Here is an 18,123-nt window from a genome sequence, read left to right as displayed (position 1 = left end):
ATCATCTCCATCAAGGAATGGCTAAAGGAGAAATCTATTGTTTTTATCAATTAGTTGTTCCAAGAAATAGAATACTTAAATCCACTGTTGATAATTCTAAAGCCACAGCCCATTCAGAAGTTTCACAAAATTCTGTGCTTTCTTTCAATACTGTTGCTGCATATAAAAATCAAAGTTGTAATGATCTTAATAAAGACATCATGATGAATAAAAATAATTCTAATATTTCTCTTAATTTTCCTCAATTTTCTGGCTTTACTTCTGATTCCCTGTCTGCTAAGCATGCTTTCTCTTCTACTGTTTTCAATCCTATTATTTCTAATGCTGCATTATGTACATATTTGCCTAAATCTGCATCCTCGACTATGAATTGTGCACTTAAAAATCACAATCCTAATAATGACAGTCTCATTCACACAAAAGAGACCTCTAGATATCTGCAAACTACTAACAATTCTATTGCATTTACCACTCAAATTAGGCCTATTTTACCTACTAAACTTTGGCATAAGAGATTTGGACATAGCAATATAGGCACGGTTCAAAAAGTCATGTCCCAATGCAATCTTCCTTTCTCCAAGTCTGATTTACCATACCAAGTCTGTGAATTTTGCACTATGGCCAAAATGCATCAGTTACCCTTTAAAGATTCTGATTCTATTTATACTAGTCATTTGGAGCTAGTTTACATTGATATTTGGGGGCCAGCTCCCTTTATCTCAAAGTCTGGTTTTAGATATTATATATGCTTTGTCGATGCACGTACAAAATTCTCATCTATTTCTCTTCTTGTTAACAAATCATAGGCCCTTTTTGCTCTTCAAAATTATAAAACACTCATAAAAAATCAAACCAACATGAAAATAAAAAGCATTCAAAGTGATCATGGTATGGAATTTTTGTCAAAATCCTTTACATCATTCCTTCAAGAGTATGGTATTTCACACCGTCTATCATGCCCCTACACTCACCAACAACAAGGGAGTGTCGAGAGGAAGCATAGACATATAACTGAGACTAGTTTATTTCTTTTGTCTACTGCATCCATGCCCTTAGAATATTGGGATGCTGCCTTCACTATTGCATGTTTTCTTATCAATAGGTTACCTATAGCAAAGTTAAATTTTTGTAGTCCTTATGAAACACTCTTACATAAACCACCAAATTATATGTCCTTAAGAATTTTTTGATGTGCTTGCTATCCCCTTGCTATGACCATACAATAATAGGAAGTTCAATTTTAAATCTGAAATGTGTGTGTTTTTAGGCTATGATTCACATTATAAAGGCTACAAATGTCTCAGTCAGGATGGCAAGACTTTTATTTCTCAAAATGTACTCTTTGATGAACTTATTTTTCCCTTTCAGCAATGGAAAACTTCACCTCCCTCTAAACTGTCCTCACCCTATTCTCCTCATAATGCACCAGCTGGAGTCATTCCTTTGATCAGTCACTCTGGCCTATCTGATTCTTCGTCTGTCTCTCTTAGCTAACCTCCTTCTTCACCTGCTATACACTCATCTCACACTGCCAGCCCTCCAACCATTTCTACTCATCTCTTATTTTTCTCTCCCTCAACTACTGCTAAATCTACATTAGCACTTGAGACTTGTTCAGGTTCCTCCTTCTCTAGCCCACCTACTGCAACCAATACTCTCCCTATCTCTGGGATAGAGATTCATCCCCCTCCTACTACAACTCTACCCCTTTCTACCAACACTCATCCCATGACCACTAGACTAAAATTAGGTGCTATACAGCCTAAAAATCTGGTAGCCATTGCTGAAACTTCTGATCTATTCACTCAAGTTCCAAAAAATGCTAAACAGTCTCTCACTTGTACTCATTGAAAGCAGGCTATGGACAATGAATTTGTAGTCCTGGCCAAATGTGGGACATGGTCCTTGGTTGATCCTCCACCCAATGCAACCATTGTTGGGTGCAAGTGGGTATATACTATTAAAAAGAATGCAGAGGGTAAGATTTTGAGGTATAAAACAAGATTAGTTGCCAAAGGTCTTCATCAAATGGAGCAAATTGACTTTGAAGAAATTTTTAGCCCTGTAGTAAGGTCAGTGTTAGTGCGAATCATCATCACTATTGCCCTCACCAATAATTGGTGCTTCAGACAGTTTGACTTTGATAATGCATTCTTAAATAGAGCATTATCTGAAAATGTATATATGCAACAGCCAACTGGGTATAATGAGAGGAAGCCACTCAAAGTTTGCAAATTGCACAAGGCCATCCATGGTCTTAAGCAAGTCCCAAGGGCTTGGTATCATACTCTTGCTTCTACCTTACGAACCCTTGAATTTCAGAATACAACTTCTGATGTGGCATTATTTATAAGAAACACAAATTCTGATGTCACTTACATGTTGATATATGTCGATGATATAATTGTTACAGGGTCCAATTCTGCTGCAATTGATACTTTAATTAAACAGTTAAATTGTATTTTTCCTTTAAAAGATCTTGGTTTATTTCACTTTTTTTAGGCCTTGAAGCTCATTATTTTCCTGAGCAGAAATTGTTACTTACTCAAACAAAGTATGCAAAGGATCTGCTACATCATGCAGGAATTCATAATTTCAATCCTATGCCTACACCTATGATGACATCTTCGAATCTGAGTAAGAATAACTCAGACCTTTATAAAGATCCTAAGGGTTACAGGTCCATCGTCGGAGCTCTGCAGTACCTCACAATTACAAGACCAGATCTAGCTTTTGCCGTGAACAAAGTCTCGCAGTTTATGCACTTACCAACCGTTCAACATTGGAAAGCAGTCAAGAGGATCCTTCGATACCTTTAAGGTACACTTCAAGAGGGCTTAATTTTTTCCAAATGCACTGATTATCGTATTCTCTCCTTTGCAAATTCGGACTGGGCCTCATACTTGGATGATCGAAGGTCAACTTCTGGTTACTGTATCTATCTCGGCACAAATTTAATAGCTTGGACGAGTGGCAAGCAGTCAAAAGTTAGCAGGTCTACCACAGAGGCAAAATATAGGGCGATAGCCTCAGCTCAAACAGAGATCATGAGCATCCAGCAGCTGTTGAAAGAGTTGGGAGTCCACCAACAAATACGTCCAATAATTTACTGTGATAATCATAGCACCTGTATGCTTGCTGGCAACCCTGTTCTGCACAGCAGGTGCAAACATTTGGAGATGGATCTCCATTTTATCAGGGACTTGGTTAATTCTAAAAATCTTTATGTGGTTCATATCCTGGCTCTTGATCAAGTGGCAGACTTATTAACCAAACCACTCTCAATTACTCTCTTCACCAGGTTTAAAAGCAAACTTCGGATAGGAACTCATCCCTCCCTAAGTTTGAGAGGGGGGAGTGTTGAGAGTAAGCACACAAATTAAAAGCTAGTTGGTTAGAGTAGTTAGATTAGCTGTATCAGTTAGTTAGCCACAAAAGGTGAAAAGTTTGTTAATTATGTTTTCTCCACATTAGCAGCCTAACTAAACTCCTCTGCTTTAGTGAGTATATATATACAGCTACTCCATTGTAAGCATGTGAATTCAATATCAATAAACAGAACTAGTTTTCTTCTTTACAGTGTGTGGTTAACAGCAAACTACTCCCTATTGATCTGAGCTCTTCCAGCTAGAGGTTCTGTTGTTGTGAAGCTCTAGTGTGTTCATACATTTCTCTTAACATGAACCATAATATTTCTTCTAAAATTGGTCCCTTGATGATGGGGATGATGCAGTAGTAAAAATCGAAATCAAAATATCGAGAGTTCGCTGTTATCTGTGTAATAAGGAGGAGTCTGTGTAACTAGTAAAACAAACATTGTCAAGTCAGGATTTTTACTTCAGTGGGATTTGTTGGCTTGGCTAAGAAAGAAAAGGTCTCTGCTGGTCTTTTATAAAAATGATGGTCTTGTGGACTGTCTGGAAGAGAAAATGTTAGTCGATTAATGGTGTTCATTGTTAAAGGATGGATGATTTTTTGTGGAGGTTCTTTATTAGGACGAGAGAGATAATCAGCTATTATGTTGTGGTTTCCCTTGATATGCTTAACTGTGAATTTATAAATTACACTTTGCCCTTTAACAATCCTTTATATCTCTCGTCCTAATAAAGAACCTCCACAAAAAATTCTCCACTTTTTAACAATGAACACTATCAATCCACCAACATTTCCTCTTCGAGATTGTCCTCAATACCATCATTTTTATAAAAGACCAGCAAAGCCCTTTCCTTTCTCATCCAAGCCAACAAATTTCACTGAAGTAAAAATCCTGGCACGACAATGTTTGTTTTACTGGTTACACAGACTCCTCCTTATTACGTAGATAACAGCCAACCCTTGATATTTTGATACCGATTTTTTCTATTGCATCATCCCCATCATCAAGGGACCAATTCCAAAAAAAAATATTATGGTTCATATGGGCACTCTCTGCTCAATATGATTGTGCCATAGTTGTTCCCGCTCTTGCCATGTATCACTTGCTTTGTGATAGGCAATTATCGGGGTCACTCCTTGAACAACTTCTGACTATGTTTGTCCCTATCCCAACATGGCGAGAAATACTTTACAATGCACTGGAGACTCAGAGAATATGGAATATCCCTCATAAAGAGAAGCAGAAATTCTATTGCTCTTTTATACAAGATGCAACATCAGCATAGTAGGGTACTTAAAGATGTGGCCCACAGATGAAAAAAACAGTTTCAACAATCTTTTCAAACATCTTACTTTTTTGCAATAACCCTGATATCTATACGCTCTCAGAAATTATTGAAGGACTTTCTCTCTGCCAGGAAGAAGATGGTTCTAGTTCCTCGAGAACAACCAGAACAATGCAAGAAGAGTTAAGACAATTCCAGACTAATTTTTTTACTGGATTCATCTCTTTTCCAACCCCATCACTCGCTCAAGATTCAAATCCATAGGATAATTCACCACTTTCTTAGAGTACTTACAATTATGAGGAAGAAGCAGATGCAAGAGTTTATCCACTTTTATCTAACTCAACACATGTGAATGCAGAAATTGGTGATGACACTGAAGAACCAACTGATTAAGATATCAGAGAACAGGTGATAACACATGTCTCCTTTACAAAACATCCTTGTTTAGGGTTCTTTGTCCAAACAACCAAAAAAAAACTTTCATTCCATTTCTTTTCTTTTTATTCTTTCTTTTTCACGGTTAAAAATTTTTATTATGGAAGAGAAATATGTACAATTCAATTTTAATTTATTGATAGTGTATGTGTTTTTATTTGAGTATGAGAATCAGTAATCGGTAGGTCCAATTACTTTGTAAGTTGATTTTTTAAAAATTTTTAATATCAAATCGGAGGGTTCGATTTGTTTGTTGTGATTTATTTTAAAAAAAATCCATAAATTGGAGGGTCCGATTTTGTTCTTAACAAATCGGATGGTCCGATTTTTATTTCCAAAGAAAATCGGAGAGTCCAATTTTCACATTTTAAATAAAAAAGTTTTATATTTGAGAATAACACTCTTATAATCCATGATCCTAAAAAACACAATTTTCACCCCAATATAAAAAATAGGACAAAATGCATATATAACCAAGTGGTGGCAAATATTACGCAAATCTACCAAAAGTAAAAATGTTACAAGGATCTACCAGAAGGATATTTTCATATAAATCGACAGAGTCTCATTCGAATTACACAATCCAAGAGTAATTCGAATCAGTCAAATTCGAATTACAAATGATCCACATAAGTCGAATTTGACCAATTTGAATTATGCATACATAGAGTTCTCTACTAAATCGAATCAGACTGATTCGACTTATATATACAAGAAAGTCCCTAGTAAAGTAGTAATTCGAAAAAATTTGTTTTGATTTACACTTATAGCTGTCGTTATATATTTTGAATTTGGTTGATTCCAATTACCAAGAACATGTAATTCGAACTAGGTAAATTCAAATTACTTAGGCTCCAACATATATAAATATGATGTGAACGTGAATTCCTCCCATGAGAGTGAAACACAACGGCTATTGAGAAGATTTTTTTAGTGTTGGTTCATTATAGAGGGTCGATTAAGAAAAAAATACGCTTTAGTATTAAGTTTACTGACAAGGATCTCCTCAATGTTTTTCTGAAACCTACAATGAGTTTCGCTGAGTTCCTGAATTTTATAATCCAAAAACTGGGATTGCAAGGAGTGAAACGGATTGAGAAGTTATTCTATCGCATTCCGATTTCAGTTCCGGCCATTTGCAAGTACGGAACGATCCTCTCATTCAGGCGAATACTCTGCTGCCGTCGCATGCTCGTGATACATCAGTGAGGCTGCATAAAGAACGTATCAGATTGTCTCTCATCTCGGAACATATTTATATAACATTATCAACTAATGCATATCTTAATCCAAAGAATACAACTTATACGCAACCAAATAATGTTATGCGTTCAAATACATCATATAAGCATCAAGCTGGGTGTAATAAAAAATAGTATAACATAAATTAACAAAAAAAATTTACTTTAACGACTAAGTTTAATGTTAACACAAAAAATTGACTCTAAATAAGTTGCACCCACCCCCCACTATCTTTACTACTCATACTCTTCTACTTATTTGTTATTACTCTCCAAATTAAAAATTGCTCCGTCGAATCTCTAGAAACTAATAAATCACTAATACAACAACTCTATCTAACTTAACAATTCTAAATAATGACTAGCATTATAATAAACAAAAAAAAATAACACATGAAATATTTCGAAAAAAATTTGCGCACTAACCTCTTCATTGATGACACCTACTATATGAGCCACTCCATCCAGACGATAAAGTCAGTCCGGATTATTCTCCATCTGCGAAATATTCGAATGTTGAACACTTCCTTGTAGTTTTAGAATGGCGTTTTCTCTGGGATTTGGTGGGGCAGGAATTTGAAATTGTAGTTCGAATGAGCTAGACTCGAACTATATTTATAGGACATGCATTGGTAATTCGAATGAGACCAATTCGAATTACCTTGGACTGCTCCTTGGTGGTAATTCGAATCTGCCCACTTCGAATTAGTAAACTATGGGCAAATCGAAGCATCTTATTTTGAATTATCATGTGCTCAAAACTGGGTGTAATTTGAATTAGTTAGGTATTCACGTGCATGCATAGTTTGATTCAACCTCATTCGATTTAATGCTACATTTCGTCCATGCATGATTCGAATTGTACCCATTCGATTTACAGTTTCTCTAGTAATTTGAATTGCACTGCTTCAAATTAGTATTGGATTTTATAATTTAAATGGATCTCATTTGATTTAGATGAAAATGTCTACTTGAAAAATTCATGTAACATTTTTCATTTCGAGTGAATTGAATAATTTTGACTTTACTTTGGTTTAAATATGCATTTTACCCTAAAAAATAATTTGTGCTTTTTCACTTATTTCCTTTCTATTTATCTCCTTCCATCCAAACGAATAGTACAATGTTCTTTTGAATGATTTTCTTAAAAATTGATAGGTGACCTGCAATCTTGAAAACAAAGATGCGTCAAACTGTCACTTAGGCTATATTTATTTATATATGTGAAATACTGGAATAAAGATATAGAGATATAAAATTATATTTAGCAGATGAGATAAAAATAAAAGTATTATATCCAAAGATTAGGGTTAAAAGTGAGCCGAGTTGAGTCAAGCTAGACTAAAACTTAAGTTTGGCTCACAAAAATTGAACTTGCCTCACCGCTTGACTCATCAACAATCGAATCTATTTTTTAAGTTCAAATTCGACTAATCGAAAGCTCACGAACTGACTCAAATAACAAGAACATAATATATAATTCTATATCAATAAATTATAACTTCTATGTTTTAAAATATTAAAAAAATTAATTTTATATATTGTCTATTTGTCATAATTATAAATTTTTTATTTATGTCCTACATCAAAATTATATATAAAAAATAAATATAAAATTTTAAATAATTAAAAACATTAATATATGTGTGTGTGTGATCGAGCCCGCTCATGAACTAATAAACTGAGTTTATCCAGTTCAAATTTAACTCATTTAATTTATGAGTTTAATTCCAGATTCATGCTCGACTCATCAGTTTACAAGTTCAGCTTATTGAGCTATTAACGAATCGAATTCGAATTAGTCTATGCGTTGACTTGACTCACTTCTAACCCTACGAAAACAATTAAATTAAAGTATTTTGTATATTTCTTAACAAAAAAAATATAAAAATATTAATAAAAAATACAACTTATTTTTTATTATTTTTATTAATTTTTCTTACAATTAAATTAATATATTTTATATCTCTATCTTTCATATTTTATTTTATCCGGTAAGAAACGCAGCCTTAACAAAGTTACTTAGATGGCCAACTTCAGAATACTTCCAAGGTTCTCTGAGTGATTCAAAAGCACTTGGCAGATATTCTATGCGATATTGATTTCTTTTAACTCATTCCTCCCGTCCCATCATTTCCTAATAATAACGTAACAACATACAGCTTGAGTATTCTGTATTCATTGTGAATTTGTGATGAACTAATCGTTAACTGATAAGGCATTTTGTCGCATTACGGGGCCCTTTCATGCCAACCTCATATATGCCAATCCCAATCCAGCAGCCCATGCAATAATGATTTTGTGATTAAAGATAAAATTAAATTAAATATTAGTGATACTTTTAAAATTTTTAACATATACTAGACAAAATATATTTTACTCATAATTATACAAATAATGAATTTTCATGACTTTTTCTAAATATTTTCCATTACAAGAATTACATTCACAATTTTATCTTGTACATTACTTTTCTATTTTTCTTTTTGCACTCTTCGTCAACTATTCATTCATTTTTAGATAATGAAAACAATTATCTATTAAAAAAAATAATTATTCCAATATAATAGATTTGATTATTTTCAATACCAGTTATATATACACACCCACCCATCCATACACACATATAAATAATAAGTAATTATTAATATGGTGACTAATTCTTTGTTTAGAGAATACTTTTTATGGTGATAATTAATAAAATTACGTTTATAGTCATTTAAATGTAGAGGATTATAATTGAACCATTAGTGAAGACTCTAATAATCATGAACAGTTAAGGAAAAACAGTTAATGTTGGAAATAAGGAGTATAACCACAATCCAATTAATCATGTGTCAAATAATTTGTTATTGTTATTATATTAAAATGTTAATATAATAAGATCCTTGCTTAAATTTAGAGATTTATCATTGTGATAGTGATCATAATATTGAGAGATAAATCTTTTATAATTTAATTTAAATTGTTCTTGGTCATAGGATTATTAAAAAGGACATTAATAATCCGTAAAGATCAATATATATATAATGGTCTTCATTGGATGAAAATTAATAGATCTCATTTATTAAATTATATATATAGATAGTGCATATAAGGATATGACCATTGAACTGGCTCACTCTAAGAATTTCTAATGGTTATAATTACCGCATATTTGTCAATAGGATATTCTCAAGATGAACATAATAATATAGTTTCCTTTGACCTGCGACTATCATAGTAATTAACAACGTATTTATTATACTTTGATTCCGAATACCTAATACCCTAGGGTGCTAGTTGAATGGATATTGGGTATGATTTAAATACTTGTAGAATTAATAATCAGTCAATAAGGAATCCGTCAACTCTCGGTAAAGAGTTTGAACTCTATGATTATAATAAATGAGATGAATAAAACCTTGGTCAAGTGGATTGAATGAATGAAGAAATGAGTTTCTTAAGTCATTCACAGTTCATTATAATAATGGTAACAAGTTAGAGTTTGACAATTAAACCATACTCTAAGGGTTAACCAAGAGCTGGAAAGATGGAAGGAATTATACTTTGTTCTTCTGATGTTCTTAGTAAAAATATATTACTTCATACTATCGGGTCGTTGAGGAGTGTTGCTAGACGCCAACCTTGATTAGTGAATTTAGTACGACTAATTTACTACCCGCTTAGTATTGAACCTATGGGGTCATACACTAACGAGTGTTCTAACATTTGCTATAGAATTATTTAATTATTATTTTGATTTGATCAAATAAATAATTATATTAATTCAAATAGAATATTATTATATTCTTTGTTAGCACGAAGAATATAATAATAGTATGATAATTGAGAACATTAAATGAGATTTGAGAATAATTAGCTATTCTATTTTTGAATTTGGATGAGATCCTAACTGATTCTGTTTTCAAATTGAGTTATGATATGATTCATAAAATTTGAATAATTCAAATTTGAAATTTCAAGATATGATTTAAATTTGAATTGAGAATCAAATTTAAAATCAGTAACAAATCTCATACTATATATATGTACGTCAAGAGTACAGGAAAGTCACGAGAGAATAAAACAGAAGAGTTTTATTCCTTTACCTCTATACACATAAATTGTATGTGAGCCTAATTCTTAAAAAAGAATTTTATGGCGTGCAAAGAATTACAAGAGGTTTCTCAATTTAGATCAGATGTCCATTGGTCAAGGAGTTGACAGCAAAGATTGATTTCGATGTGGATACCTCGTACAATCGAAGAATAAAGTTTTAACTAAGGCGTCCAAAGGTATTTAGATCTGATCTATATACATTATTTATCATTGGAATAAAGTTTAAACACAAAAATTTAGATCTTTAGGATTACCTTCTTTTCTTCCGCTGCGTGTTATGAACGTATGGTATCAAGTAGATTTGTGAGGCTTTTCTTGCATAAAAAGTTATAGTCTCTGCATGGCTTCATGCATCATTTTCTATTTCTCTCATATGTTACAATCATTTCTGAATTCATTCATGAGCAATTATTTAAAACCAAAGAAGTATAATGAAAAGCAAGAAAAATAGAGAAAATCACTAAAAGGGAGTAGTTTCAGATTGAAATTCATAACATCATCATAAACAACCTAAGGTTTAATTCTATGTAACCCAATAGGCTAAATTTGCACTTGAATTGGACCACCAGAGCAACTAACAACTAAAATGCCGAACCACAAACACTAAGATCGTAATAGCAATAACTTAAGATACTACTATAATAAGATAGCAAGCAACGCGAACAAACAGAACAGCAGACACGTGTCCTCATGAGCTTGCTTTGCATTATTATTGTTCCGATGATGTGGCTTTTGCAACCCCCATCTCCATAGTGTCTGCTGCTTCTTCTGTTGCTGCCTTTGTTTCCTCATTGCTAACACCTTTGTTGCCTCGGTACATGAAATACAATATTAGTTGCGCTGTCCCCAATGCTGATCCTATTCCATTTGGTACCTATATATGTTTCATCCAACCATACAGTTATTCATCATAATTGTTGAATTTTTCAAATGCTCAAGTTAGTGAAGATGTATGTGCTTACTGCAAGGTAGGGGTCATGGCCTATAAGGCCATAAATGAACCAGGAAGTACCACAGATGAACACAAAGAGGGAAAGGTAGAACGGCATGAACTCCACGCTCTTAGTTTTGATCACCAGTTTCTGCATTCATTTAATTTAACATAAATAAATAAATCATATTATCAGGTCCACAAAACATAACATACGGTCCATAATTATTATCACAAAGGAAAAACAAATACAAGACGACAAGGTTTCTTTAATTTGACACTGCTAGAACCGTTTCATGAAAGCATTAGATAAGAACATACAGAAGTAGAAAAATGCATTTATGAGTGTTAAATATTACTTTTATTTAGAAAGTAAAATTATATCCTGTATGAAGCAGTAATAAAAACTTTATAAGTTGCTAAATAAGTAAATTAAATACTATAATAATGTTCCAGCACTTAGTGCACTAGAAAAGTTTTATGTTTTATTCAAAAAGAAATATCATAATTATTTTTAAATTATTAATTATATATATTTAAAAGGAGATAAACATATCATATGATATGACACAACTTCATTCATAATAATGGCATTGGATCTTTCTTGATGAAGGGACGCATTACCAGAAGAGGAAAAGGAAAAAAGGAGGGTGAGCAAAAAGGACAAGCTACCCAACCGAGTCTATCCCAATTCACATGATAGGGATATTTGTGGGGGCACCAAACAATCATCATTTTACTAACAACATGCAAATTGTAAAGATCTAGTACGTTACTTTCTTGATCATGATAACTAATATTCCTTTTTAATTTTCCTCCTCAAAATATAGACTCCAGTGAAATATTTAGTTATTAGTGGCCGACAATTTCAAAGTAATACATTTTTTTACAGTATCTTTCGATCCAGCAATAATAATTAATTCGTTGCAAATTTTATTACTAATTAATAAATTACTGTATAAGATAAGATTCAAATTCTTTAACAATTTAATTTTTACCTAGAATGACAAATAAACTAATCATTCGACCACTTCAATTTGGTTTGTTGTATGAATAATAAAGAGAAGATAGAAAAAAGAGCTTACCATAATAGAGAGGGGAGAGCCATACATAATAATGGAGAAGACGGCGGCAACCATACCGCAGAAGACCATTCTGATATTGCCATGAAGGGCAATAAGGGAAATAACAACAACGATGGCGAAAACTGCTATTACAAATGAGAAGAGCCCAAGGGTTTTGTTCCTCTCCTTCGGCGGTGCATACGTTATGAAGATTATTACATATACGATTTCTATCAATGCACCTGTGCCGTTTATTATCACTACAAGTATGTTGTTTGGAGACACAAATGGCAATCCATACCTGTTTATACATTTATTTTTTCTCATGATCAGAACCATCAATTTAATTGGATATTTTAGATCATTATTTATATGTTATAATTAAAAATATTTTTTAAATTTAATTTTAATATACTAAAATATTTTATATTATTATCTAATTAAACATGTATTTAAATTATTTTTACTATTAATACAAATTTGATTGTGCTTAAAAATCTTTTACACTAATTAACGGTACAAAAAGATTAAAAATAATATAAAGTGAATTAGATAAAACGACAAGTGGTTTATATATACTTTAACTAAAAAGTTTTGTGTTCAAATAATTAAAATAACGTTTTTCTATAAATTATGTATAATAAAAGATATATTTCAAATAAAATTTGGATAACATAATATACTGAAAAAGATGTATCCATGTAAAGAATATAGGAAATATATTTCTATGCCAACAATTGGATATTGAAAGGGAAGACTCATTACTTATTATTATTATTATTATTATTTGAATTTTGAACAATATAGAAGAGAGACAAAGTAACTAGAGAGAGAAATTAGATAAATAAATTTATCCGATTTGTAAATAACGTCGCAAAGTTTTAGTTTCTTGATCAATGTACGTAGTGATAGTAAAGAATGCACAATACTAAATCTACATGAATTGAAGGTTTTCAAACTCAAAACAACAAACCACCGCCAAAAAAAAAATAGAAAAAAAAAACGAAAACGGAAGAACAAAATAAATTCTGTGCACAAAAGAGTTTTATATTAAGAAGAAGAGAATAGAGGAGTGTAAGAAATAATTAAAGTAATTTAATTACCAAGTGGAAAGAAGACAGTTGAGCAGTGTCATAGGGTAAGGAACTCCAGAGAATTGTTCTGTGGATTTCTTTTTAATAATCCTCTTGAATGTAATACTGCAAATTAAACACAAATTAAAATAAGAAATGAAAGAATAAAAAGGCTTTAATCCAATACGAAACGAAGAAGGAGGAATATAATTAATTACGTTGGAGCCAAGAATAGGAAGAGTCCAGAAGCATTTCCTGTAACGATGAACGAGATTCACGAGATCAGATAGAGAAGGCACAAATTGAAGAAAGAAAAGAACATCGAGTGAGGGAGGTTGTGAGTCACGCACCTATTACACCGAAGAAAAAATGCGCAGCATTCACCATGATGATGAAGTTGTTTGTTGAATCCCTTGAATTGAATTGAATTGAAGTTGAAGTGTGTTTTTGAAGGAAGGAATGAAGTAACAAAAAAAGTGCCGAATGAAAGTTGGTTACCACTACGGTACTACTTAAAGTAACTGACTGGCTACAATGCAGATCGAGGAGTGCAATAGTAGTGGTGCCAAATGATTGTGTTACATAAATAGTAATCGGATAATTAATTCTATTTTTTTCAGAGGATTTCATGCTCTTAACAATTCAAATCTTTTAAACGTGATTCTTTGTTTCGTCATACTGGTCAAAAGTAGTTATTTATTTAAAAGAAAAAAATTATTTAAAATAAAAAATTAATAAATGAGAAAGTAAATTTTATTATTGTCTTAATTTAAAGATTAACATATATTAAAATTAAATTATGTATAAAATTAAAATATTTATTATTATTATTATTATTATTATTATTATTATTATTATTATTAAACGTTAATGGAAGTATACGTGTGTCTTTACGGGTCAATGAGTGTAAAGACCAATTCAATGATGACGCTAATGTTATGTACATTATTTCACGGGGTGAAGCGATTGCTAGGGATAAGGGTCGTGTATGTTCAAAGAAAACATTAGAGAAACAAAAGGGGGTGTGTCTTGGCCACACACAAACTAACTGCTCAAGAAGCCTAAATTCATTATTGACACTTTCAATCAAAAACACGTTTGTCATATTGTTTTCTTTCTTATTATTTAAACTTCAATATCTACTACTATTATCTTTTTTATATTATTAATTATATGTAATTCATTAAAAATATATTTTGTTATTTCTAAAAGTTGAATAATCTGAGACTTTTTACGGATGCCTAAATCCGAGAAATATCCAAACTCTAGAGAGTATGATTTTTGAAAGGAAAACTGCCGAACCAGTTTTCGAAACAGAACAGTCCACTTCCAAAAGAACAAAACTGATTCCACAATGGTGGGACCAAAACCATTAGAAACCTCTTTGTTTCTTTCTTGTTTACACAAAAAAAATTAGTCAGATTAGAGATTTACAGAGTTAATTATGCGCGCTTAGATTGTTTTACCTCTTTAGCCTTATTCTCAGAACTAAGCAATCCAGAAAAATGTGGAACCTATATACCTCTTGAAAGCTTCTTGCGTAATAATGGTGTTGATATAAATTTATATGATTTGAAGTTTGAACCTCATTTGTGCTGTTATATATTGACTACCATAAGGATAAAATCTTCAAGTAAACTTACTTTAACCAAAATTTCACTCTCTCTATCTTAATTGTCTTTGAATTTCTTTATTTAGATCTTTTCCATTTTTGGTCGTTACGTGTAGTTTTTATTAGACCAAACATTTTATTTTAATTTAAAATAAAATCATTTATCTTAAAAAAAATTCTGCTAACTACTAAATAAATTAAATCAAAATATATAAAATTAAACTGAATATTCTAAAACTTAAAAATATAAACTAATAGTTACTTAAATAATACTTCCACATTTCATCATATTATGAAACATAGATCTTTAGTCAAAACTAACTATGTTGATTTGTCTCGTAAATCGTTGAAGTATTTATTTTGTCCTCTGAAATACGTATGGCGTATACTTCTGGAAGTTTCATGATGATTGTTGTATGAGCCAAGTAGTTGAAAAATATTATTTTAATTTGGTGAGAGTACAATTTGACAATCAAAAATATTTTATCTAATTTCTTTAATACATGATAAATTCATTAGCCGTCAAGAGAATTAAATGAATGTGTGAATCTTTTTATTATATAACATATATATAGAGTGATTAAGTTTTAGTTATTAAAAACTTAAAATATAAGAATCTTACACTATTATCTGTCTTATCATATACATTAATTATGAATCCTAAAGTTCTTCAATAATAAGTAGTAGTATTTAAAATCCAAAATATACCACTCAATCACTTCATAAACTTACAGAAATATTAAATTTAAACATTTAATTCAACATAAACAAAGTCAACCATTAATAGTCCACAACAAAATATTCTAACAAAAGTTAGAACGTTAATTTATTAATGATGGGGACTAAATTCTTTGGTTCACCTTAGCAGCTTGATTGGAATAAATAAATTACAACATGGAATCATAGTACATGATTCTTATGATGATCAATATATTTATATAGTACAGTGCTATAGCACTGACAAATAATTTACGCAAAGTGTTACTGCTACTACGATCCTATAGACGAAAAAATGCTGCTTTAATTTGTAGTGAAAATCACAAATTCTTAATTTGCCAATGCCTGCAAGTGAAAGAAAGAGATAGTAATATAAGTTCGGGGAAAAGCAAATAAAAAAATCTACAGAATACATTGTATGTTTGCACAAACAAAATATATTTGAATCTAAAGATAAAGGTGAAATGAGTTCATATACAAGTGTACAAGTGCATAGAAATCACAATTTGATTAGTAATTTTAGATTAGATGTCTAGAAATTTTTACACCAATTTTAGTGTATATATAATACTTTTTTTTATAACTTTTTACCAGAAGTTAATATTTGGATTAAATATCAATTTAATATTCGAAAGATTCGGTCTGAGACAAAAAGTCTCTAAAATATGTAAATGTTATCGACAAAATAACTCCTGAATAATTTAAAAATATGTCTAAAAAAATTAATAAATATTATTAAATTTTTTATAACAAAAAATTTTTATATTTAACAAATGACTTATTTACTAGATTAAGATTTTTGTAACAATATTTGAATAAATATTAGAAGCTGCACAAAAAAATTAATACAAATTTTTTAATATTATTTTGATGGTTTACCCTTAATATTTTATTCAGCAGGTAAAAAAGTTTGCTATTCGAACTAACCGCCTTAACCGTATTTTCATATATTACTACCATTATATTTGGTGCCGCTCTTGCACAGACCAATTTTTTTTTTTACTTAAAATCTTTTTAAGTATCAATGCAATAAAACATGTATTTAAAAACAAAAAATAAATCAAAATATCACTGATAATATTTAATATGTAATTATGGTACCATTATTTTGTTATTTGTATATGGTTCTTTTAAGTGTGATACAGGTATAATTAAAATTTTAACTAAATTATATGTATACAAAAAATCAGTTATTAATTTAATTAATTTGTATATAATATATGTTAAAATATAAAATATATATTAAAAATAAATAAAATAATATATATTTATATACAAATATATGATTGATTTAGTGAATGATTCTTTATGGGCAAAAAATATTTTTTGTTAAACATTTATACTAATTTGTTTTATCAAAATCATAAAATTTACTGAAAAAAAAATGATAGATAGGATAAAAAAAACCTGTTCTTTCTCTTAGTTTGAACCTCCACTTTTCTTGTATTTTGGAAATGGCACTTGCCCTGATTCAATAGACTTAACATCTCGGAGGAGAAGTTCGTAGTGGCGCTTAACTTCGTCGGGAGTTTTTCCGCCGACGGCGCGAGCAACATTGTACCAACGGTCAGGAGTGTCCTTATCATAAACCGCCAATGCCCTTTCAAAGGCCTTATTGTCCTTAGCACTCCATGACCCTGAAGATGACATTGAACTCGATGCCATTATATTCCTTTAATTTGTGTTGTGTATGAATTAATAAGAAGGTTTTAAGAAAAAGCTAATGTTTGCACAGAGGAATAGCAGTGTGTGCTCATCCTATTTATAATAAGAAGAAATGTAGTAGTGTGCAAGCTAGTTGCCAAATGAAGTAGAATTTCAATGATTTGTCGGCTCAGGAACCACAGATTATAGTATAAAGAGCAGGACCAAGAATTTGAGAAGCAATATGGGAGAATCCGTATCTAACTACAGTTAAACAAACATATTGATGAATAGAAATAAGCTCCATCATCAACAATTGAGCAGTACACTGTACACAGTATTAAGTTACAATTATTGCAAGCAATTACACTACTGCAATGCGAAAATTTAACGGTCATAATGCTTTTTTTTTTCTATTTCATGCATGCCACTTAAATAAGTATTATTCCGAACGTAAATTTAGATTACATTTCGTAACTGCGTGGAACCTAAACTTTTAGGATTGGAACGTAAATTCAGGTTGGTATATTTAAGAAATAGGGTCGTAGATTCCGACATTCAAGTAAGTAATATATAGTCTAAGATGTATAAAAATTGGGAATAGATAATATATACTTTGAGAATGTGTTAAATTTTTATTT

The 18,123-nt window shown here is 31.0% G+C and overlaps 2 protein-coding genes across 2 annotated transcripts; both read right to left on the bottom strand.

Annotated features, from left to right (window-relative positions):
• Positions 1 to 10,913: 10,913 nt before the first annotated feature.
• LOC130936278 (bidirectional sugar transporter SWEET1-like) lies at positions 10,914 to 14,058 on the bottom strand. Its single transcript, XM_057866324.1, has 6 exons — positions 13,860 to 14,058; positions 13,728 to 13,764; positions 13,540 to 13,635; positions 12,458 to 12,737; positions 11,404 to 11,523; positions 10,914 to 11,315 (listed from the first exon to the last, which is right to left on the bottom strand). Exons 1-6 carry the CDS (start codon positions 13,894 to 13,896, stop codon positions 11,151 to 11,153), a joined length of 735 nt encoding a protein of 244 aa, XP_057722307.1. The 5' UTR covers positions 13,897 to 14,058; the 3' UTR covers positions 10,914 to 11,150.
• Positions 14,059 to 15,914: 1,856 nt separating this feature from the next.
• LOC130936824 (protein RADIALIS-like 2) lies at positions 15,915 to 17,557 on the bottom strand. The gene is made up of 2 exons (XM_057866985.1): positions 17,246 to 17,557; positions 15,915 to 16,183 (listed from the first exon to the last, which is right to left on the bottom strand). The coding sequence occupies exon 1, from the start codon at positions 17,501 to 17,503 to the stop codon at positions 17,258 to 17,260; it is 246 nt and encodes an 81-aa protein (XP_057722968.1). The 5' UTR covers positions 17,504 to 17,557; the 3' UTR covers positions 15,915 to 16,183; positions 17,246 to 17,257.
• Between the last annotated feature and the right edge of the window lie 566 nt (positions 17,558 to 18,123).

The sequence above is a fragment of the Arachis stenosperma genome, chromosome 6 (genome assembly GCF_014773155.1).
Source record: "Arachis stenosperma cultivar V10309 chromosome 6, arast.V10309.gnm1.PFL2, whole genome shotgun sequence".
Classification (NCBI taxonomy): Eukaryota; Viridiplantae; Streptophyta; class Magnoliopsida; order Fabales; family Fabaceae; genus Arachis; species Arachis stenosperma.
The sequence above is the reverse complement of the archived record's forward strand: the minus strand, read 5'-3'. Positions and strand labels throughout refer to the sequence as shown.

Bases quoted from the DNA above. Each gene is read 5' to 3' on its own strand.
- LOC130936824 (XM_057866985.1), bottom strand. From the start codon at position 17,503: ATGGCATCGAGTTCAATGTCATCTTCAGGGTCATGGAGTGCTAAGGAC.
- LOC130936278 (XM_057866324.1), bottom strand. From the start codon at position 13,896: ATGGTGAATGCTGCGCATTTTTTCTTCGGTGTAATAG. The intron at 13,636-13,727 runs GTAATTAATTAT...TTTAATTTGCAG, and splicing joins TTCCTATTCTTGGCTCCAAC to TATTACATTCAAGAGGATTA. The intron at 12,738-13,539 runs GTAATTAAATTA...ATGTATAAACAG, and splicing joins AACTGTCTTCTTTCCACTTG to GTATGGATTGCCATTTGTGT.